We start from the raw sequence: 23,881 nt of genomic DNA on the forward strand, positions 1-23,881 counted from the left end.
ATGGAATACCAGGAAAGTTCGTTCGCTTGCTTGAACATGAATCAACGAACAACTGCTGCAGTTCGAACACCAGCCGGATGTACAACACCATTCGAGGTGGTAACTGGAGTAAGACAAGGGGCAGTGGCAGGACCCTTCCTGTTCAGTTTCGCTATCAACGACATTATGCGAAGAACAGTAGATCAGTGTCCTGCCGACATTGTCTTAGCACCGTCAGGATGCCCCTTGACTGACCTCGAGTACGCTGACGATGTTGTTATATTCGCGGAAAGCAGTACGAAACTTCAACACGTTGTCAACCTTGTATCGAAGCTGGCTGCAGCCTATGGACTACGTCTGATAAATGCAAGCAGATGTGGATATCTTTGAACGGGAATCAGGGTGGACGGACAACCGATAGAACTCGTCGATGAGTTCTGTTACCTGGGCTGCATGCTGAAGAACAACAGCAGCTAGAGAAAGCGAGAAAGAAATTCAGCAAAGATGCTCCAAGGCCATTTTTGCATTTAACTCCTTGGCCTATGGTAGACCCCATCACCAGTGCACTCAAGCTACGAGTCTACCTAATCGCAATTCGCCCTATCATGATGTACGGATCGGAGGCTTGGGCAGCACCATCTACGGTGATGGAAAGGCTTGACTGCACGGGAAGGAAGCTGCTTAGACGGCCACTTGGCTACTTTTAGCCTAGGGTATGCCGTAAAACCTTTACGCGAAAACTGATGTGGTATACCTACGGATAACACGTGGAAGATATCAACATTTTGCACCTCCAGGAAGTGGCTACAGAAAATAGTCTTCGCTTCTTCGGTCATATATTAAGGAAACCGGCAGATCGCTTTGTTCGACGAGCTCTGAGGAGTTCGTCAGGTTCAAGCTGGAAGAGGCCACCTGGCTGAAAGCCGAAGTTCTGGACTGATTTGGTGAAAGAGGACCTGAGGACACTCGGCGTGGATAGGCAGTTCAGACGTAAAGTTTCGTACAATATGGAATAGCGACGAATGGATTGACTCCGTGCAAGCTCTCGCAGAAGATTAAGACGGTTGGGCAGAGCTATGTCCAAGGACGGCACACTTCGGCGAAGTTGCGGGTAAGCACATCAGGCGATGACATTACCCGCCGATTAACCGATTAACCGATATTCTAATTTGAGTAGCTCCAACTTATACAGTCTCTTTTTATTTGTTTAAATATTTCCATTGCCAAATCCACGTCAAGGTGTGACATTCACAGACATATTACTTCCGTCCTGAAATATCTTGTTTGAAAAAACGTTTACAAATCGTGAACATTAGGAGCTCATCAACAAATCGGAAACAATCTTCATTCTATTGCTCAATGTGGAAAACAATCAGGCAAAGTCACCATTATTTTCCTTCATTTCTTCTCGTAGCGGCGACTAGAAGGCGAAATTATGAAAAGGACTGGAATTGAATTTATGCCTTAAAATTGCAAGTGGACGGAAAAACTACCACCGCTAGCATTAGGCATCGTAATTATGTTTGCTTGGACGACCACAAAGCACCTTCAACTAGTGCGAACCAGAGCGCAGAGAAATCCATGTAAGCAAAGAAAGCTAGGATGGGGTGTCGCCGCTAGGACAAGTACAGTCACTTGCAACGATCGACAATCACTCCATAAGTTCTGTAAAAGCGTGCAGACTTATTTTGATAGAAATCGTCTTCATTTCAAAACATAGTCTGTATCAAGAGCTATACAGTTGAGCTTCCCTCGAGCAACTGCGCAACTTTCTAGTTACTTATCGAACAATTCACATAGAGCCCAATCCAGAAACTAGAGTGGTTTTGGAAATGGTAGCAGTCGATTTACCTGTTTAATGTCATGTGAAACTTAAGTCGTGTTATCCTAATGTGCACATTGCCGTTTGAAGCGAATGAAGAACGTGAACTATGTGTTTTCTGGTTGCCAGTTCACTAAGTGAGTGATGTGAAGCCATTTTATGCTAATTTAGCAAACCTAAGGAATTATGCAAGAGAACTTCAACTATGGTCAAAGGAAAACTGCCTATTCTTCCGTTTTATTCGTTTTTTTTTTTCAGTTCTTGTACATGTTGGAAAGGATAATAACGTCCCATTCAACGCTATGAGAGAACCAGGATCCGAGATTCCAAAAAATTATACGAAAGACGTTTATTACTCTGCTTTGCTCAGACAAGAGAAGAAATCTCAAAAACCAATGCTACAAAAAACAACGCTACAACTAGATTAGTAGCTGACAGGCGACAATTTTTTGTTTTGATTTTGCTAAATTTTTGTAAGCCGCATTTCTTCGGTAAACTTTAGATGAAGATGAGTAGAATCATTGAAATCGAGGCTATTTTTAATTAAAAAAGGGAAATGAAAGGTTGCAAAGAGTTGTTAGAGACATCGGAAGAATCGTAGAATCGAATCGTGAGAATCGCATGACTTCGCCACACACCTGCGATGCTCAAAAATCGTTCACATCTATTTATCATCGAATAGAAAGAAAGTGAATCGAAAATTATTGGATGCTTACTGCATTGAAAGAGTATGCTTATTGCAAACACCCAGATCCCATTACAGTTACCTGAATTTATTTTTAAAACCAGTGTTACAGTTTTCGGGGCCGATTTTGTCAACGAAACAGTTCGTACCTTTTCCTCCGACAACTATCATAAATATTATAACATGGTGACGTAGTTGTACAGTTTGGTCCAATCCCTGGAGGTGGCATACACATTCTCTTCCATAACACTGAGAATCTCCATAACCGTGGGAAGCATGCAAAACTTCCCACTCCCGTAACGAGTCATGCATATGCTTATGAATAAACCGATACGTGAGAATCGTATGACTTCGCCACACACCTGCGATGCTCAAAAATCGTTCACATCTATTTATCATCAAATATTTGATTTCTTTAAGATGTCTCCGATTACTGTAGAGGAACTGCAACGATTAACGTCATCCACAACAGATGCGTTTCTTGTTTTTGTTGCTGTTCCTAGCGAGAAATTAATGGAAAGCGTAGACAACACGAAATGAGACAAAATAACGAGGCCAATTTCTTCTCCAGAATAACCCTTGCATTTTGCATACGGCAGTGATTCAAATCGTGTCCCACCGTTAATTAAAGGGATTCGATGCCAGCTCTTTTCGCTACGCTTTTTCTTTGCCCTTTTTCCTAAATTCAAAACAGGTTCACGACATATGGAGTTACTAACAAAATATCTTTTTTTATAGTTCTATTAAACAACTTTATAAAGTTTCATATTCCTAAACTTTCTGAAATTCATACAACTCTTATACTTCCTACCTTATAAAAAAGTCATAAAACAAATTAGAATGAAAGGTTCAGTAAAGTTCATTTTCCTGTGGAAGCTTTTTCCAGAGAAATTTAGTCCCAAGTTCAAAATGACAAGTCATCGTAACATAAATGACAAAATTTATATGATTCCGAAGTGAGAAAAAATTTTTCATCTAACGTACAGATTTGATTTAAAGGCAGCGTCGGAAAAACTAGGGGTCTATGCGGGCAAAAATAGAGTTCAGGCTGTAGATTACAAGTACGGATAGCCAAGTGTGGCTCCACTTAAGTCCACTTTATCGTGGTGAAAGGAAAGAGTGGGAAATTGCGACTGTCCCTACGACGATGTTTGTTTGTTGTACACGCTCTGCATCTATGAGCGAGCAGTCGAAAATCGATGAGGTCTTCTCAACGGCCCTTTCACGTAAAACCAATGAATAAGCTGCTGAGGCAGGAGGGTGGAGCGGTTTCACGTACCTGGTAGGAGCAAACGTTTCCCACAGTTTTTTTAGGACTATTGAGGGGAACTGAGCGTGGTAACGCTCATGCTCGTAATCTACACCACGAAATTTATATGTTCCCAAAGCATTTTAACAAGGTTAGTTTTGTGATACGTTTTCTAATGCCTTTAAATTGCTTTTATCCGCGAGGATAATACCAAAGGTACAATGGTAATTGAAAACGTTAACCAGCTGATTTCAAATGGTCGTCCCATCTTTATTCAAAGAGAACGAAAGAAATCAAAAACGACAAAACTCTAAGGATACACATTTTCGTTAGCTTGCATCAATGATTTAGCGCCACAAAAATTATAGTATATAAAAGTTCAACCTGATTTCTCACAAACAAAACATAAAGAATTTCAAGTATGAAAGAGCGTCGTAAACTGGGTAAAAACAGTACGTAACAGGTACAGATGCCTAGTTAAGAAGACGGAAGACAAGTAGGATAAGCACACCTGATAAGTAGCACGCTTTAATGTTGTAACTTCATTTTCCACACTTTTCACAAGTATCTACTCAAAAGAAGTCCTCACTAAAAGGAACAAAAACAAAAATAAACTGAAAGAAACAGTAAGCAACCTATACCTCATTTTGTGGGCACCCTACGCATAGATTCTTAACAACTGCCTTAACCATCAGTAGGTAGCAGGACTATTTTCTTCATCTTCTCTAAAGAAAACCGAAGAACTAATTTTTTCTCACAACTCCAACATAAATATGAGCGAACGGAAACTTTACCAGAAGTAGGGAAAATCACAACTGCACACTAAATTGTGTGATTTTCTGAGCCCGGATGCGGATTGAGCGGACGATGCAGAACGATCGAGTCAACACAATTAACAAACTGATTTTACCAAGGAGGAAAAACAATCTACTTCTTGTACGCACTGCACAAAGTTGCAAAAATAGCAAACTCCGTGTTAGGCATGCAATCTCTTCACAGGAGCGACAGTGTCCCAACTTAGTGCTACACTGTAGAGAAGTATACGGTAAATGCAGTGCAACCAACCTGTCTGTATACATAGCTAGATTCAATGCGTATTGTTGAGAGAAGCTTGTCTAATGACAGCCTCGCCGAGCGATCCGCCCACTTTTAGAAACGAAATTGTCTACTTAAGTGCCAATCGGTACGACAAGCATCGCCTAAAGAAATGCATCCCACGTCATTATTGAAACACTTTCGCTATAGAAGATCAAAAAAGCAGATGGAAGACGGTAATAGAAAAAAAAACTACTGTCTACACAACAACAATGCTACATTAATGATTGATATAAAAGTCGAGAAAATCAAATGAGTGTTTTTTGAAAAAATTCAGGGAAGTAGACGACAAGAAAATTCTCAAAAATTCTCACTTTATAACGCGAAAAAGACGGAATCCGATAAAGCACTAGGAGCAAGCAGTTAGGCAACGAAATTCTAAGATCAGATAAAACTGGTTCCCAAACGAAGCGAACTCCTATTTGGAGTTTTTTTACAAGAAGAATCGTCGAATTACCGTACTACTCAGTAGTATCGAGTATCGACTGCAGTATCGAGGCCGCAGATGAGTGCCTCCGTCGGAGAAGACAACTATGTGCATCGTTATGTGTCGAGAACATTAGAATAAAAATCCACGAAGAGTGCAAAGAAAGTGAAAAGGGTACGGAGAAAGAAAGCAGCAACGATTGCATGTAATTGTCGTATAAATCGAACAATTTGATAGCTTTAAGGAAGGAAATCACTCGCAAACCCTTGGAAAGAATCGTAATCATTGAAAGGACTTTCGAGTGATTTCTTTAGCACCACACCGTTGGATTTTCACGACAGTTACATGCAATTCCAGACGAACTTTGCAGCACGCAATTGCAAACTTCTAAAGTGCAAGCGAAAAAAACCTGCTCAAGTAGTGGAAGCAAAATAAGTTAGAAACCGAAGCGAATTTTTGCGTACTTGTCCGTCATATCATAATCCTCGTATCAATGATCACTTCTCATTACTAACCTCCACACTGAGGTTTCTACTAGCTTGAACATTTAAAGGCATCACCCTACGAATCTGAGGTGGTGCAGATTTCAGGTGGAGTATTCGTATACGGGATGGGAGACTATGGAGAGTCCATTTCTTCCTAATTGCGGTAAAAAACGGCCCGGAAGGTGCGGCGCCGCACAGGGCTGGCTGGCGTCGAACTCCCTGTAGAAAATAGTGCGCCAGCACGCCTGAAGCCGTATCTTCCGGGCCGTTTTTCACGGCATGGACGGAATCACCCCCCTCTCCATAGTCTCCCATCCCGTATACGAATGCTCCACCTGAAATACTACCACCTCAGATTCGTGGGGTGATGCCTTTAATGTCTCTCATGGTAGAATTTAATCCATTTATTGATGGCAATGCTTCGTCTTCTTGAATATTTCCCTTCTCTGCTCCACCCTATCGTCATTAGTCATATTATTTGTTAACTTTGCTCATGTACTTGTAATTGGTCAGCGACGATCTACGAAATGGTAGTCAGGAAAGTATCGTACTCCTTCTTCCGACGGTATATAAATTTATAAACTATCAGCCCTAGAACTGTTCCAGCTATTGACACACATTGGTTTTACTGTCGTGCTCGCATCATCTGAAGATTTGGTCAACGTCAGGTGGATGACTTGACTTGGCATATGTTACTCCTTCTCTGAAATGACTTTAAGAATGAACGCCGACTATGTTTTCTCAATTCACGAACTTTAATTACGTCTGTTCCACGTATTGCCACTGAAACATTTCTGCATGCAAAGGCCTCATTTTTCTTAGGTTTTTTCCCTTTGCTTTTCTTTGTATATACAGTCTACACAGTTTAGTTGCTTTCTGTTTCTGTTCTCACATTGTTTTTCCATGTAAGTCCATTTTTTCATCATTTATCCTTCATTGCTAATGTCATTATGTATTGTCGGTCAAAACGACATGAAGCGCAGTGCTACTGCGTAAACGGTTGCGCTCGAAGCGACGCGGTGGAGATGGCGGTTGGAATCGATGTGGACCACCGCGAACTGCACCAATGAACGGTGGCAAGAGTTGTCTTCCTTCGATCCTAGCCGCTATGCTCCACCACACCGCTTCGAGCGCAACCGCTTACGCAACTGCACCGTGCTTCATCTCGTTTTGACTTTACTATGTAACCAAGGACCCAGAGGGGTCGCCATCCACAAAACCAACGCGCCAGCGGCCCAACAACCAAACCAAAACACCCGGCCGTCGGCAATAAGACCCCCCCCGGCCCCATCGACGAATACCCACCAAACACCAGCCGATTCGTGGACCTTTAAGCGGTTTAACGAATAAATAAGCAAGTATCCGAGTCACCATCCGAAGAATATTTCAAGTTGTAACAAATACTGTAACAAATAGAAATCACGGTTACAATTACAGTTAAATAACAATCACAAGGATTGACACAGAAATGATATTCATAATTTTAAACAGTGTGTCACAAAACAACAATGTTTGGATCTTTCTACGAATAGATAGAATAGCGGACTAGTTTACAAGTATGAACGCGATCACCCTCAATCCCCTCTAATCCAGCAGTCCAGAAAAAGGCGTGGGAGCATGATTCCATCTTTCCAAAGATACAACTTGGTACGCGATAGAACGCGTACAACTCCTTCATCGTCTTATGTCCACGATACAACTAGCATAACTCAAATAAGCAGCAGAAGCTGACACATTAACACAGTCGTAGATTCACTTCTGATCATCATCGTTCTGCTATCACTAGGAAGAACTACTCGTGATCACGCACATGTCTGGGAATGTCACCCTTACTCCTATCTCGTCGCTTAGAACTTCCAACACAGTCAGTTCCGTGATAGGATGAATTTAAATAAACCATCCACTTGCGATTGGTGTCGCTTTAAGGCTACAAAAAGGGATGATAAACTGCAAAACACGATACAGAAAAAAAACACGTCCTCAGCACAGCTACTCTCGGGATCCCTCACGATGAAATCATGCACAACTTTTCGTATGGCGACAACAGACTCTTTGCTAATTTTTCATCCTGAAAACATGATCGTGTTGATTTTCAGTGTTCGACGAAGCGAAAGAACGACGAGTTGTTGATGTGCACAGTTGAAGAAGTGATGTCGTCGAGAATCCAACTGAATATCCTCACCGGAAACGAAGTTTCACTTCACTTGTCAACATTCGGCGAGATTGGAAAGCAAGAAGAGGAGGATTCCTGAAGGGTTCTTGACTTCTTAACAGAATGCTCCCTCAAAAATTACCAGATTTCTCAGCTTAGTAGAACTGCGATTGTCGACGATCATGGGAAGAGAATTGTTCTTGAAAGTCAGGATAACTTCATGTGGAGCCAGATGAAATTCCTCTTTTAAACAGTTGTAAGTCACTAAGATTAGATATAACAAGAAATACTGATCGAGGGCTGGCTAGATTCCAAGACACGTGACACCTTCAGTGAATAATGCACTTACATCACTTTATTGGAGTGAATTGGCTCATTCTAGGTAATGCCCCGAAGGTATGTTCACTTTTCGTATTATTCCGCAACAACAATGTCCGCACAATAAAATAATCGCTCCAAAGAGCTTTTTATGAGCTTTCTATTGGAGGAATTCATAAAACCTGCAAGAATTCATGAAAATAACCAAAACGCATAAGACAAAAATCATCATCTTCATTAATGCGCCGGAAAATAAAATAAAATGCGAATCAAGTCAAAATCAATAGGTGACAGATTTTCCGTGAACAAATTTGAACACTAAGCGTACCAATTGAGAGTCTTCTGCAAAAAAAAAAAGAATTATTTTAGAAGACAGGTGAAAACATCAAAACTCAAAAAACATCAAAGGAAATGAGCTTATTTTTGCAACGCGCGACGTTTTCGTATAAGATGGAACACGAACATAGCGAACAAACACTGCAATTGGTTGTCAATTCTAAAAAATGAGAGTAGCTATTTTGTTCACACATATTAGACACAAGTACGTAACGATGTATGCATAGTTCTAGACTCTTCTAGTCTAACCCATTGATTTGTTTGAGCTGTAGCTCTCAGTCAACCGAATATGTTTGCTTTACCTTGATCATCTTGACTCCCGTTGATCTTCGAACTGATCGAAGGGGCACCAGAAATTCTTCCATTTGTCCGTTCGTGAACTTCGTGAAGAAATCTGACCATCGGGTCGGCGGTCTTCCTGTTGCGCGCTTGATATCGCGTGAAACCCAGTCGCTCACGGCTCTGGTCCAACAGTTTTTGTTGAAACGCATCACGTGTCCGGCACACCTTATTTCACTTTCCTTGGCAAATGCAGCGGCGTCTCTAATCTTCGATTGCTAACGTGGAAGAGAACTTCGAATCCCGTCCCTCACTTGCGTAAAACGGGCTAGCATCACTCTCTCAACTGCGCGTTCAATGTCGCCCACCGCGTTTTCTTCCTGCTGCGAAAAGTCTAGGTCTCCGAAGCATAGTTCAAAGCAGGAAGTATGGTGGTGTTTAAGAGGTGAGCAGCAGGGTGTTCCTGGTCTTCTTCACTACATCCTCGATGCTCTTATACGCTCCCCAAGCCGCTCGTCTCCTCCTGCCCAGGGTCAGGTCGTTTATCATACTCAATTTCCGATCCAGATAAACGTAGCTGGTACATTCGGATATGTTCGTTCCGTTGAGCGTTAAAGGGCATCCGAGACCCATCCGTTGCGCATGAACATCGTCTTTTGCAGATTCAGCTGAAGACCGATGCATCTACATGTTTCGTCGAATTCGATTAGCATTCGTTCCGCTTGACTGATGCCATGTGTTCTCAGAACGATGTTACCAGCACAGCCCGGATGGGGTAGCAGCCGACCATCAACCTTCACTCCTATATCATCCTATTCCACGTTTCGCGTTGCGTTCTCGAGAGGGGCAGTAAATATTTTAGGTGAAATTGTGTCACCCTGCCGGACCCCTCTCTTCACGTCGATGATGATTTTCTTGTAGAATCAAAAATTTGAAAAAAAAATGAAAACTCCGGCCGTGAAGTTATTTGCTGTACAACTCTCGCAGTACTTCATGTACTGAGTAAGGACGCCTTGGTTGTTCGAGGGTTCCATGACAGCTTCCGTTTCAAGTGAGTCGAAGGCATTCTACAAGTCGACGGAGGAGAGATAGAATAGAGCGACATCTTTTAAGCAGCATTAGGAGACATGCTGGGAAGTATATATGCGAAAAGACCATAGAAACCCATTGTACCGCCTTGGGGTCTCGCGCACCAATCCGACGCATTGGAACAGTCCCACCCCATTTTACAGCTATCTGGTTCCGGGGCACGAACGCCGTGGGACCCCTCTCACACAATTTTACCGAGGCTCCACCACACCAAACCAACGCCATGGTCATGATATCCGTCCCTCTCTCCTTTTGGAATTTTTTGACTAAGACACACACATACACAGACGCACACACCTGACAGAATAAGCTCGTTATTATATAGCATGAAAGTTTGCAAACTTGGCAGTATACATTCACATAAAAGGTTATTTACCCTCGCTAACATATGAGAGGAACTAATTCGCCTTATCAAAGCCAACATACATGCCTACATAGGTTTCGACAATGGTGAAAAGGTAGACTGTTCGCATATCAGGTGCATGGCGATGGTCCGGTTCAGAGTTTCACATCATTTTGGAGTATTTTCGTGACACAAACAAACACACACATAGCATAATCCATCATAGCACTATTTATTAGTATTTGGCATATTATATTATTTGATTTATTTGTTAAGCGTCCAATTTGTTTCTCTAATTCAGTTTTTTTTATAATTTTTCATTCTACATGAGCGGCTATACTAGGAAGAATGAGAAAGAAAGGGTCGTTTTCTGGAGGGTCTTCTATGGAAGGAGTCGCTATCAGCACAGCTTTTTTCCCAACTACACGCTTGACCCTGCGTTAAAGGCATCACTGCAAGAATCTGAGGTGCTACGGATTTCAGGTGGAGTATTCGTATACGGGATAGTAGATTATGGAGAGGGGTGTGATTCCGTCCATTTCTTCCTAATTGTCGTAAAAAAAACGGAAGATGCGGCTCGTGCACAAGGCTGGCGCGCTCCAATCGAACTCCTTGTAGAAAATAGTGCGCCGGAACGATCGAAACCGTATCTTCCGGGTCATTTTCTGCGGCAATTAGGAAGAAATGAACGGAATCACCCTTCTCTCAATAATCTACAATTCCGTATACGAATACTCCATCGGAAATTCTTACCACTCCAGATTCGTGGGATGATGCCTTTAAAGAGGAGTTGCTCTATCTTAAGTACGGACATAGCACTTTTCCCAGCGTACATCTAAACAAAACAAATTTACAGGTGTTAAGTTGGGAATCTAAATAAAGTTGTAACTAGTGTTACAATTTTTTCTGTCAAAGTCCTCCCTTCTCGAAACCGCCGCATTATGCGCTGAATTTATGCTTTCATGCTCTCCCAGCAAGTAAATCGTGTTGCTAGTAATGTAGCTGAATCGGTATCGAGCCTTGACAAGGAGGGAGGAGGATTTTGCTGTGTTATGCTGAGTATGAGAAACTTTGACCCATTTTCAGAGCTTTGATAAAGATGATATTGCCGAAATGTCAGGCCATAAATAAGACTGCGCTAAAACTTCGTTTGCGAAACAAGAAAACAAAAATTATCAGAGATATATCATAATTATATAATGATACGATAACAAAAAAAACTCACTCAATCCGATCATGCCAGAAAGCCTCTGGAATTGGCCAATGCCCAGTCGGCGGCCGTCCACCAAGCCCTTTCACGTAGACGAGTGTTAATGGTCTAGTTTCCATATGATTACGTAAACGAAGGCGAGCTTTGTCTCGATCCGACATCGTATCTTCATTACCTTCTCGAACGCCTAAAAGTAGTGAGAATTTTGGAAGACGAGTTAATTACATGTCGACAAAAAGCAAAAATACAGACTTGCAAGGGTTGGACACTCGAAGCGAACGATGATACCATTGAGTTGAATTGCTTGAACAATCTGATCTACCATGGGACCAATCAGTTTATGTGATTGTAGGAGAAACGATCGTCCTGAAATGGGAAAATAGATGGACAAAATCGCCTAAAAACACCTATAGTAAGAAAAAATCTTTTACAGCGAATAAAATGTACAACTATTGGAAGCCTCACCACCGGTTGAACCACAAACTGATTCGATTGACTGACCACCCCTTGGAAGAATAATTGGCGGGGTTAGAAAAACTTGTTCGTTTTGAAGGGTAGCGCAGAACCTGAACATCCTAACCTTAGGTTGCTTCGAATGCCTTATCGAATGAAAATGTTATCTTAACTTGCTCCAAGAACTCGTTTTGGGGCCTAACATAACAATATGAAAGTGTTGAAAAAGATTTTAAAAAACTTACACATGTGTACAACCTCTCTCTCTCTGAGGTCTTCCTTTATCGCTTGGTTGTTGTGAACTCGGACGTGAGTTCTTGGTTGCGCGCGGCTCGCAACTCCTGCACGCTGGCGCATCAGCTCAAGAGTTCCCAAAGATACAAGCGTCTCTTGGTGGTTTTAAAACTCTCAGCCGTCCTCGTGCAGCTGTTGAAGGTATTCAACGAACCGGTCGTACTTCGATGTTGTCCATTGCTTAAGTTCCCCAAAGTCGACTAGGGATGAGATGCACTGCTTTACTCTTGTGAGTTTGTGGGAGAACGTTGCATGCTCCCGACCGAATATATTACTTACTTACTCAGATACTTAAATGGCCCGTCTTCACCGGACGTGCGGTCTCCAGCATCTCTTCCACTCGTTTCATTCCCTCGCCATTGTCATCCAAGATGTTCTCAAGTTTCGTAGTGTATTGTAGTGAATATATTACGGTGACTGAAAAATAGAAATTTCCGAATACATTTTTTGAATTGATTTTCTTGAGCTGTAGCCAAGATTGGTATTGATCGCCTTTATTAACAACAGCTAACGTTTCGGCGTTATCGCCTTCGTCAGAGCCTGGAAAATTCAAAGCCAGTAGTGATTTATCCTCTCAAGCGCCTCATCACCCTACAGAAAGCATCCAAACGGTAGGCAAACTCAAACAGCAACACATTGGCTAGTACTTACCTCATTAGCTAAACTTGGTAACGCAACAGACCACCACGTACCACAACTACGAGTCATAAGGGTTTTATATAAAGACCTCACGGTCCGCCCCGCAGATCAAAACCCGCATAAGTCTTGATATGGGGATAACTCGTTTGTGATAGCAATGCGCTCATCCTTCTTGCTCATTTCTGGACATTTTTGAGTAAAAATTGCAAGCAAGACGGTTACCGGACATGCCAGACATGACAAGTAACAGCAACCCACTCACTGTATCTCAGCTAGTTATTTAGTTCTATCATTGTTTCTGATTCAACTAAATGGAATTAAAGATGAAAAATGAAAATGTCAAAGTGGGAAGAACTGCGGGAAGACGCAAATGATATGCATAATGTCTTTTCCATCGATTCATCGATCTTACCATCTACCGCAGAGTAGAAAAATGCGAAGAGATAAGGGATTTGAGGGTGGGAATGTTCGACTTTCAATAAATCTCGGCATAATGAAACTGATCGGTTGTTGTACTGATTTTTGGTAAGCTGTGCACAAGTTTGATGATCTTACTAGCAGAAGTTTCGGCTAATCGGCTTCTTCAGCACCTTAGATGGGTGATTCACTTCAAAATCTAAGCGATCGAATCTCCACAACTACGCAAACTAACTCTAAAGTCTGTTTTTTCAATCACTAACATTGCGACTGCACTAAATGCTTATCTTGGTTTGGAGAGGGTTAGTAGTGACCGCTGACTAACGAAAACGATCGATCCATACGTTTCATTTAAATCAGATGGGGTGGCCGAAGCACAGTCGAGGTTCCGCTGTGTCTGCACAATCGATCGGAGATTAGAATCGAGCCTAGAGCCAACCAATCCTTATGCTAGTTACATGTTCGTAAATCTCAAACGATTCTGCACCGCAGTGAACGTGATAGCAGATCCCAAGTGGATTGAATAACGCCAGACACTTTATCCGCTTTATTTTTATCCATTCAAATCAGTAGAGCTATCCGAGAAATGGCGGCAGTTCTTACATAACCGACAGACATTCTATTCGAGCATGTTCCCGTGAACAGTTCGTTATGTCCCTTGATAGTTATCACATCACAAATATGTATGACTCACGGCCATCCTTATAATCTCATCTTCGCACACCCTTGTACGCAAATAATACAAATATTGTTTTCTTTTGAATCTTGTGAAAAAAGGTCCAATTCCTAAATAATGCTGCTGAATTGATGTCGTTTGGATATGAATACATTACATATACATGTGAATACATTACATGGATATGAATATGTATTTTTTCAAGTTCAGAGAGGTTGAAGCGTGCCTTGAATGAAAAACGTGCCTGCACATAATATTTCACAAGCGTTAGAATGTTTTCTGATTATCTTTTTCACAAGAGCGCAACACCTATGCTCACCATACAGTCCCTTCAACTAGGACCTCATCATGTTCATCGTTCTTCAGAAACATGAGAACTGTTTTCCATTATATCTGTATTTTTGTTCATGTAAAATTATAAATGTTATTTGTACTCAAATCTTATGGAAAAGGATCTGATGAAGGTTTAAGAAATGATTTCTCTAGGATGTAACTCTTCAATTGGCCATATAATAATGGCTCTTATAAGACTTTTTCAAATAAATATTGATGTTACAGTAAACATCATGTTAAAATGCCTCTCAGTTGTTTGATTGATATTGTCGAGCAATAGCCAAGATTGTTAACAGTCTTTTATTACGGCTAACGTTTCGACATTCTCGCCTTCGCCAGAGCCTGGAAAGTTAGAACGTTTGCAATATACTCAAATGCCTCATCCAGAAGAAGTCATCATCCCCCAAGATATTACACAAAGAGACAAAAACCAAAAGAGCCCAAATCGCTGTGCCTACCTCAGTAGCCGCGTTGCCGTGATGTTAGCGAACATGTTAAAATGCCACAACAACATGTGGTGGAATCGCTCCGCTAATACTAATCAGGATGGGACCCACATATGACCCGCAGATCAAAACCCGCAAGAGTCTTGATACGGAGCCAACTCGTTTGTCACGACTATGCACTCTTCCTTTCTATTCATTTTTGGACCTTTTACATTTATCCAAAACGCTTCTAGAGTTCTTCGAGCTATAATTTCGGGTTCGTACGATAAGATCTTGGCAGCAATACAGAAAGGAGCATTTTCATGAAATTGTCTGCGGTGAGCTCCAAGAGTATTGGTGCATTCGATTGTTTCATCCCATTTAGATATTCTTTAATGCGAACACAAAGGGATCGCCCTGATTCGCCGATGTATTGGTCTCCACATGTTTTTATGCACGAAATTAGATAGACAACACCAGAGACCATGCAGGCGCCTTCCCGAATGCGCATATTACTCAATCTGGAGTAAGACAGAAGAGATCGTACATTCTACTTCAAACCAATTGCTTCTTGAGATTTGTTGGAGGTTTTTCCACAATTCTCAGTTGATCCTCGAGACCGCAATTCACCAGACTAGCCCGTATAGCTTTACTCAAATCGTCGGTTATGAGAGGCAGGCAGCAATTGATCTTATTCGAGTCAGGCACTGTAGCATATTCTCGCCGCGCACCAAGAACTGGCCTACGCGCTACAGTACTAGTGTAACCGTCAGAATTGGCGATGCGTTGCGCTAGGTTGATCGCATCGATCCGCATCGCTTCTAGACATCTGACGTCACCGTTACGGCTGTGCTTAGCATGTTTTTAACCACAGATTTCTTACTTTAACAATTTACATGCACATCCTCTTTGGGTTATGGTGCAGATGTAGCGCAGTAGGTAATAGGTACACTGTGGTTCGGAACTGCCCTAGCCCCAACCAAGTCCTTCATCCCTCTGAGGTCGACAAATCGACACAGACTTGTCTGGGAAGATAAGAACACTGAATTGACACATCGGCTAGCCTCCGCAAGCCATTTTATAAGCCAACACGTATTCCAAAACCTCAACGATTACGCCTCATAAGAAATTTTCTTACTGATCAGAAATTCTGTTTTTTTTTTCATTCTCAACCTGGAGAACTTGAAAACAAAGTCATCGACTACTGAACCCAGAGGGTTTAGCCATATTGTGTGATCTTACGTATATAAATGAAAGCATGGTGACCAATAGGATCGTATTAGCATTGAACATCATTTCAAAAAAAAATCTTAATGACAATACTCGAAACAAAGAACCTTCCGAAAAAAAATCTTTCCTTCAAAAAATACTGTTAAAAAAATACTTTTCTGGTATCCAAAGCCTAGTCTTGTCCAACAATTATGCGCATATGAATTCGTTCAAAAATTTATTCCCTCGAATGCTACTGAGTCTTAGATGCATTCCAGTGATCAAACACATTCAAACTCTGTCATTGCACAAACTTTGGTATTAGTTAGAAGAAAAAAGAAGAACCCACTCTCTCTCTGTCTCTATTCTGAAAACCGACAAAAGAAAAATTTTTGGTGCTATATTTCGTTTTTAGCAGTTGGGAGATTCAAACGTGTACCTGCACGTAGGTCCCACGTTGACTGCAAAAAGCGCTGCACTGAAGCCAAAGAAACGGAAGTATACATACTGTACGATCTCTACAACTTACCTCGAATTTTTTCAAACAAATTCGAGCAACTAATTTTTACTGAACAATTTCCCTAAACACAGCAGACTGCGAATAATTCACATGCCAACTATGAACACGATATGCGTTTAGCACCATTACTGTATTTACAACCATACTGGGACTGCAGCCAGTTAACATCCGCCCACAAGTTCGGAGGTTCTTATTCCGAGATTTAATCGTGGTAGTAATAGTAATATTTAAGCAGTAAATAGTATTTGATGGTCTTCCTGTGATTGTCAATCAATAGAATGTGTTCTGCTTCGTGATATTATTCTAAAATGTAACCTACGAAGTGAAAATAAATAAATATTACAATGTCCTCAGCAACGACTAAGGATACCCTCAAATTCAATTGTTTATCATGACACATACGGAAGCGTTGTTCTCATTCCCGCAGTATTGTACTCTGCCTCATATGAATAAATACAAGCTATGTTATTCCACCAAAACAGATATTTAAGTCATATTAAGTATCCTATAACCTAAACCTCATCAGAAAAAGATCGATGACAATTAAAAATTCCAAGTTTCTGTATGTACCATACACTGGCTTCTGAATAATGAATTTTACTACAAAACCGATGTCAGCCCACGAGAATATGAAATAGAACTCTTGCACTTCAAGGTCTGTATGAACTAATACATTCTTGTAACGTTCTAGCATCGCTGCAAAATTATATTCTAATCGCTGAAAAAGGCTTCGTAGCTAGATTCTGGGATCAACATTTGAGGAAAAGTACTTTACAAAAGAACTTTTGATTTATGATGCAATATCGCCCAAACGATTACGTAGAAGGTATCACAGCTCTGAACAGGTGGTTACACTTGCATCATTCTAGCACAGTTTGGGCTCACTTTCACTGCGAGAACATATTGTGCCAACATACTTTAGTTGCTAAAATGTGTTCTCGGAACATCGTATATATGCATATACCTCTTTTTTGACCTCAGACTTACATATGTAACAACACATTATTATTTCCGTACAACTTCAAAACTCCTAAGAATGGGCATTGCGTCTCCACAACACATCAACTGTTTTATCATTTCCGCGCTCTCCGGCTGTTCTACTACCTTTCAAAAACAATCATGGCAGGCCGTAAGGGGCAAATAGAGCCGCAGGAAGCTGTGAACTGCACAGTTTACCAAGTGACAGATCCGTCGACAAGCCAGTAACTAAGCGCCATTGAAGGGTCCTCCAATAACCGAAAAATAATTTCGAGAAAAAAAAACCCAGGTGGTGTGGGTGTGGCGCAGTCGGTTAAAAGTCCGTTGTAGCCACACGGTCGAGCGTTCCAAACCGCCGTAGTGCAAACCTACCCTTTCATCCCTCCGGGATCGATAAATTGGTACCAGACTTGTCTGGGAGGATAAAAACAGTGACTTGATCATCGGCTTGTCCCCGCAAGTCGTTGTATAGGCCAACACGCGCCCCAAAACCTCAACGATTACGAAATTCAATTTGGAATTCATATGGATGGAATCAATTGGATTGATACGCCGGTGACATTATCCTTTATGTATAGTCGAGCGCGCAGCGTCCTCGGTCAACGCTTCCTATTTTTAAGAGGGAAAGAAGAAACTATCAGAAACAAGGAGAAACGAGCTCTGAATAACTTGATGCGCACGGTATAAATGGTCCACACTGAAGATGTAATGCATCAATTCGACATATGTCGACCAACTGTCCTTCCCGTGCCGTTTCTCCTAGTGAGAAAACTAAAACACCAAGAACTCTACTGATACGCTGTTACCTAAGCTCTATACAAACTTCCCTTGTACAAGATGATTTAGTTTCAAAAAAATTACAATAAAGGCACACACTGATCTGCAGATTTTGTAGATGAGTGGCGCTAACAGATCGCTTTCGTCAACCATGTCGCTCGACTACCGCGATCATAATAATGTAGGGTGTCCCAAATTTACGCCCGATTTGAATCAAATAGAAAAATAGCTTTTTTCAAATGTATTTTTTATTGAAACATGAAACACACAGAATACGGTTACGTATGAAACAGCACTTCGGACAAATGACCTCAACGGCACATACGCACTCTTTCGTCGATCTCCGAAACGAGGAAGAGGAAATCTGCGGCAACTGGATTCTTTCATGTGCTCTATGTCGCACCACCTTATTGAAGCCACATGTCCTCCACACGAATTTCGTTCAATTTAGTCATAACAACTCCGTTATCATGTCGCGATATCGAGGGGTCCGTGTAATGAGATCTCGACGGATTTTCGAGAATGTCCTGTCATGCCTTGGCAGAGCAATTAGCGATGGTGCGTATCCTAAAGAGATTCCCGTTTGTTGCAACCTAAATACCTAACTCTGCTTACCTATCACTAATAATACCCCGCACCCAGAATGTAACACATGAGCTATTAAGCTGTTTAGGAGAATCACTCACCTCCACAGGAATTTTGTGATGTGAGGTGAACTTGGAACTGTACCAGAAGCAAGAGAAATCCTCATGTGAACTATGAGAGAAGGATGTATCTAATGGCTTCAAAACACGTATATGAAAATTTTCTTTAGAAAAGGAACATTCTATCTTTCAAAAACAACGAGATTGAGGATTAGTGCTACCCTGTAACTTCCCAGCTTTTTTATAGCCTAATTTATTTCCGGACGGAGGAACCTCCAGTATCCCTGACCTCTTGGAACTTACAGGTTCATTTGATATGATTTCAAGATTTCACGAACGTAATATCTAAATAGAACTCGCTCTCGTTCACTTATTAGAATGCCACACAGAATGGCATGTACTACCGAACAGTGACACGTTGTTGATACTATTAAATACATTTCTTTATCCTACCTACTTTGTTTCAATAAGAAAAATACAATTTAAGAAAACTTTTCTATTTAGTTCAAATCTTTCGTAAATTTTGTGACACCCTGTATCACCACATGCCACATAAACTGTCCACGCTCTATGGCTTAGAATTCGTCGGGCCAGACAACTGTTGTCCAGAGGAATAATGGTCGTACAGCGTCTTTCCTTATGAAATTATGGCATCCAATATGATTGTATTGTACAACTGGTTCAACTGGATAAACGCGTCAGATGTGCATCATGATGAAGCACGGGAAATAAACCAAATAACATTCGGCATCACGATTACAAAAATAGTGCGCCGTCGCTTCACCTGTTAGTACTACAAAACAATTAAATTGGATGTCGTGTTGATGTGGTGCTGAGGGTTTTGCTTTTCCTGATGGTCGAATTGTCGAATTTCTCTATTGACCAATTTAACTGAGCCAAGAATTCCCTAACCGCATCCAAAATTTGCAAATCCAAAGCGATTAAAGTAGCGTCCCTTCATTCTTCCTTTGCAAAAGTCGTAAAATCAAAGCTGCCAGTGCAGTTACTTTCGAGAAAAGCTAGCAAAATAATTCCTGTTCTCTTCATTGCTACTAACGCCTATCCAGAGCGATGGGTATGAAACTTGTTTCGCCAGCTATTCTTCGAATCAGCAAGTGTTCTCGATACCTTCAAGCTGCACCGAGTAGTCCGACCACGACGACCTGAAGCCCAATGCAGATGCGCAAAGGCTTCGCTCGAGATGGAGCGGGGAAGCCAGGACTCTCATTTGCTGCAGTCAGTAAGGTTCCACCTCAATCATCACCGCACGGCTTCGACCGCGATGCTTAGACAACTGTACCGGGCTTCAGATCGTCTTCAATCGACTGTATCCACCGCCGACAACTATCTCCATTTTAGCACCAGCTACTTCGAACAACTCGTCGTTATTAAAAAAAGAAATGAAGCGTTGCAAATAACTTTCGCTTGAGCAGCTTGTCCTCAATTATCACTGTACACCACACAAACGTACCACTTCGGAATAATTACCTCCACGCCTGAGGCACATTCGGTAAGTTAGATCAGGGTCGACTATGTGCAGATAGCATGTACAATCTAGCATAACAAAGCAGCAAGGACATCCATCCACTACGGCGCAAGGATCCGAATTGCTGCGAAGAAAAATGTGATGAAAAACAATAGAAGGTATTCGGAGAACATCTGGCAAACATCACCCTTCTCTTCTTGCATCATTTCAGAAGAAACGAAGAAGAAATGAGGGTGGTGCTGAACCTTCATTTTCTCTAGCTTTCGGGACATTGAAGGCAAACGTTTGGGAAATTACCCAACCCAGTACTAAAGGCAACACTCAGTGGAATGCTGGAAACCTTCATCAACGAGGAAAATGGGCCTGAAGGAAATAGCACTCCTTTGAATCATTAAACTGAGTTGGTATCTTGGCTTGCTTAGTAATGTAATAATACGAACTAATTGACAAAAGAAATTAGGAAAGTTGCTATCGAAAAAAAGAAAAAACAAAACAAAAACACCTAAACCAGTACGCCACGTCAGCTCTTCTGCTCATCACGGGTACACTCTGAGTTCAGAAGAACCCACATGTAGTTCAGAAAAAACTCTAATTGAGCTGAGTACTTTGATGCTCAATTTTTCAAATCGATGCAGAATAACAAAGAATTTCAAGAAATGAGTCCTGAGTTTGAAAAATGAAGTAGGGATCAATTTTGAGGCCAAATATGAAAGCAGGAAACTCGGAAAGATTTGTCCTGCGAAATAGGAACAACTACTCAAAGTTGTATTATGAGAATGCAAACTTGTGAATAGTTAAAGTATTAGTTACTGAAATTTCTAAAGATTAATTTTGTTGATTCTTCTAATTCTCGAAGGAAAAGAGACGAGATGAACTGCAAGTGATCAACTCCACTCGGTACCAAGCATATTCCTGAAAACAAGAATTTTAGTCATGCAAAATCCCTATTTAATCTATAACTATCAACATATCTATCATGAATTGGGTCAGTGCTACATCACCAGAACATGACTACTCACTATGAAAAACAAACGACAATGTTTCAAAACAGAATATAATTTTCAAAAAAAGTGCGTACCTGCTGAGTGATTAAAGGACCAGAACCATAAAAGAAATACTGCGCCAGATTCGTCACGGACAACTAACAGCATCCAAAAGCAAACGATCTACTTATACGACGTTACACGTTTACACAGTTTATTCAATGAAATGAGTCATACAAAAATGAAGTTTGAACCATGAAAATGAAAAGACTAAACACAAAAACCGAACAGTATGTCTTGATATGTGGATGAGAAAATGCTTTGCGGGAGTTACGAAATGAAATTGTTTCCTCTGAAGATGTACAGTCGCATTGTATTTCGAGCTTTTCGAAAAAAAGACATCTACTTGAGTTCTCCTCTTGCTCTAGCAAGTTAAAAAATTGGGTTCGAGCAGTTATTCATGTGTACGCGTATGTACAGCAACAGCAGAAGCTTTGGTATCACTATTTGACAGACAGGAATGGATAAAAAGATGAAAGTGCTACACTTTACCCGCGACCGAACACCTAACCGAGACATGAACGTCAATCAGGATCACCCAGCCCCTCATACCCACCGCACCTCTACCAGATTATCGTTATCGTTCGTTCATTCGTTACTCCAAAACCTAGAATTCAACAATCAGCAAAGAAACATAAAATGAGACCCTGAGTGAACCTGTGATGATCCTGACCGAATTTAGGAGCAACTGTCGTCATTTTGAACGCAACAAACACGTTATATATTGCAACTATTGAAGTTACCACAATTCTTCAAACAGAATGAACAGATCACTCATCGTTGCTTCACTAAACTGTTAAGCGCACCGCTGAAGATTACGAAAGACACCGTCAGCAGAGATTCGACGCACCAATTCGGTAGAAGGAGCCTGTATAAACAAAACCTAGCAATAGGAAAGGCACTAAGTTGGCATCCACTCGATTGAACCGCAAAAGGTGGCATCTGCTAGAAGGCAGTGCTACTTCAACACACCGAAAAACTAAGAAGACAAAAACATTACAGCTCCACTACATCTGTTTACCAATTCTACTTTCTCTAACATATGATGAAGAATAAATTACTCGCTGCAACCATGAGTTAAGCTGATAGTTAATAGTTAAGCAGTGCATGCCACAATAAAAAGTGGCGGAGTTATAGGAAAGAATGGATATTTCAGGCACAAAAAAAAAGATCAAACAGCCGAAAAGAAGAGGTTGAAACACCACCGTTAATATGAAGAAGAAAAAGAACAGATCGTAATTTCTACATTCATTCAATCCTTCGAAAATGTATCTACTGTTTTAGAGACACCCTTCACAAAAACGAATACAGGTGCTATCATGCGGTTCGACCGATTAAATGCCTAATTAGACGGACAAGCACGCTGTTTTGACATACCCGATTCTCTGGTATCGACAAAATAAAGCAAACATACCGTAAGGCCTCTCAGTAAGTGAGATCACATCTGCGGCCAACAAACGCCCGTATTCAGAGTAAATTCTTCGTACAACGTGCGCTATCACTCGAAAAGAGGAAACCCGTAGTAGTTGAGACGAAAAAGAAAACATGAGGTAGTCGTCACATGGAGAGCAGCTTTCGTATTCGTAATAGTTCACTGGTTAGCTGATCGATAAGCACACGTCGTTTAAAACGACGTGAGTCCCGTAGCGCAAAATCGGCCAGATCCAACTGATCCAGCAGTGAACCATCTGCTGCTGTTTCACGACACAAATCCGTCCACACGGTACCATCTGAAACATTCACAATATGTTTAAAAAAATGAAACTAATTGCTGCAGGAACATAAGTTACAGAAGTAAGTCTTTCGCTGCTCATGATAGCTTACCTGCTCTGCCCCAGAAGGAAAAATCTTCTCTTTAGTCAGCAAAGTTTTGCAGCTGTGTGACAAGCTAAGAATAATGTTGCATTGTTTTAGTGGGTTTCTACAAAAACAGATCAGAAAGGTGTTGCTGCCTCCGCCCTAAGCTACGTACTCCCAGCATTTTCATGAGGATTTACACCACTCAACTGCATTTATTTACTGTCAAAGTCAAACACAATTCCCATGATACCTTTCCCTTGAGAACAAGTTTCAGAACTTGAATACACGTCTTAAAAACAACAAGCAAAACTAACACCAGTAATCATGTCCATGCATCGTAATTGTGTGTCGCTTTTATCACGGTTAGTTTTAGTTTCTTTAATTTTGACTTCTACAACCGTTATTCTTTTTGCGCAGGACCTCCAAATCTATTGTCCGTTATTTGATGCAAGTTCTTAGTGTCTACGCAGATAAACGAAAAAAAGATAACACATCAGAGAAACATCATGAACAGGAAAAGATGAATGACCTGATATATTTTTGCATTCTCTCTCATACGCATAATCTACTTTTACCTTCGTTAAATGAAAGGGTTCGAAAATGTGATTTTTAATACTGTCGGTTCCATAAAACGCCGGCTCCCTCTGGTTCAAACAAAAGAGGACTTGAACCACCTCGGTATCGAGTAGTTGCCATCAATATACACCAATCCAATGAG

At 41.2% G+C, this 23,881-nt stretch overlaps 5 protein-coding genes across 8 annotated transcripts in view; 1 reads left to right on the forward strand and 4 right to left on the reverse strand.

The window, feature by feature from the left end:
• On the forward strand, nucleotides 1–369 carry RB195_005836 (uncharacterized protein; the record flags this gene model as incomplete). Its single annotated transcript, XM_064178608.1, has 1 exon — nucleotides 1–369. One exon carries the CDS (start codon nucleotides 1–3, stop codon nucleotides 367–369), a length of 369 nt encoding a protein of 122 aa, XP_064035637.1.
• Nucleotides 370–9,265: 8,896 nt separating this feature from the next.
• On the reverse strand, nucleotides 9,266–9,511 carry RB195_005837 (uncharacterized protein; the record flags this gene model as incomplete). The annotated part of the gene is made up of 1 exon (XM_064178609.1): nucleotides 9,266–9,511. One exon carries the CDS (start codon nucleotides 9,509–9,511, stop codon nucleotides 9,266–9,268), a length of 246 nt encoding a protein of 81 aa, XP_064035638.1.
• A 1,969-nt stretch (nucleotides 9,512–11,480) lies between these two features.
• RB195_005838 (uncharacterized protein) lies at nucleotides 11,481–15,522 on the reverse strand (the record flags this gene model as incomplete). 3 transcript variants are annotated; one of them, XM_013440504.2, is made up of 6 exons in its annotated part: nucleotides 11,481–11,656; nucleotides 11,722–11,835; nucleotides 11,935–12,035; nucleotides 12,500–12,506; nucleotides 14,596–14,623; nucleotides 15,268–15,522. In XM_013440504.2, the coding sequence occupies 6 exons, from the start codon at nucleotides 15,520–15,522 to the stop codon at nucleotides 11,481–11,483; spliced, it is 681 nt and encodes a 226-aa protein (XP_013295958.2). The 3 variants fall into 3 exon arrangements, with proteins under 3 accessions (XP_013295958.2, XP_064035639.1, XP_064035640.1); XM_064178610.1 differs by lacking the exons at nucleotides 11,935–12,035; nucleotides 12,500–12,506; nucleotides 14,596–14,623; nucleotides 15,268–15,522 and adding exons at nucleotides 12,508–12,633; nucleotides 12,729–12,756; nucleotides 12,868–12,924; XM_064178611.1 differs by lacking the exons at nucleotides 11,481–11,656; nucleotides 11,722–11,835; nucleotides 11,935–12,035; nucleotides 12,500–12,506; nucleotides 14,596–14,623 and having other exon boundaries at nucleotides 15,262–15,522.
• Nucleotides 15,523–18,641: 3,119 nt separating this feature from the next.
• On the reverse strand, nucleotides 18,642–18,941 carry RB195_005839 (uncharacterized protein; the record flags this gene model as incomplete). Its single annotated transcript, XM_064178612.1, has 2 exons — nucleotides 18,642–18,783; nucleotides 18,877–18,941. The coding sequence occupies 2 exons, from the start codon at nucleotides 18,939–18,941 to the stop codon at nucleotides 18,642–18,644; spliced, it is 207 nt and encodes a 68-aa protein (XP_064035641.1).
• Nucleotides 18,942–22,193: 3,252 nt separating this feature from the next.
• The window catches only part of RB195_005840 (uncharacterized protein), a gene marked incomplete at both ends in the record, with an annotated part of 12,990 nt that continues 11,302 nt past the window's right edge, over nucleotides 22,194–23,881 (reverse strand). The window contains 3 exons of one of the 2 annotated variants that reach the window (XM_064178614.1): nucleotides 22,194–22,231; nucleotides 22,778–22,864; nucleotides 22,959–23,093. In XM_064178614.1, the coding sequence (XP_064035642.1) occupies nucleotides 22,194–22,231; nucleotides 22,778–22,864; nucleotides 22,959–23,093 (260 nt within the window). Of the gene's footprint in view, nucleotides 22,232–22,777; nucleotides 22,865–22,920; nucleotides 23,094–23,881 lie in introns of those variants that run through there. The other variant, XM_064178613.1, reaches the window with a different exon arrangement.

The sequence above is a fragment of the Necator americanus genome, chromosome I (assembly GCF_031761385.1).
Source record: "Necator americanus strain Aroian chromosome I, whole genome shotgun sequence".
In the NCBI taxonomy this organism is placed as follows: Eukaryota; Metazoa; Nematoda; class Chromadorea; order Rhabditida; family Ancylostomatidae; genus Necator; species Necator americanus.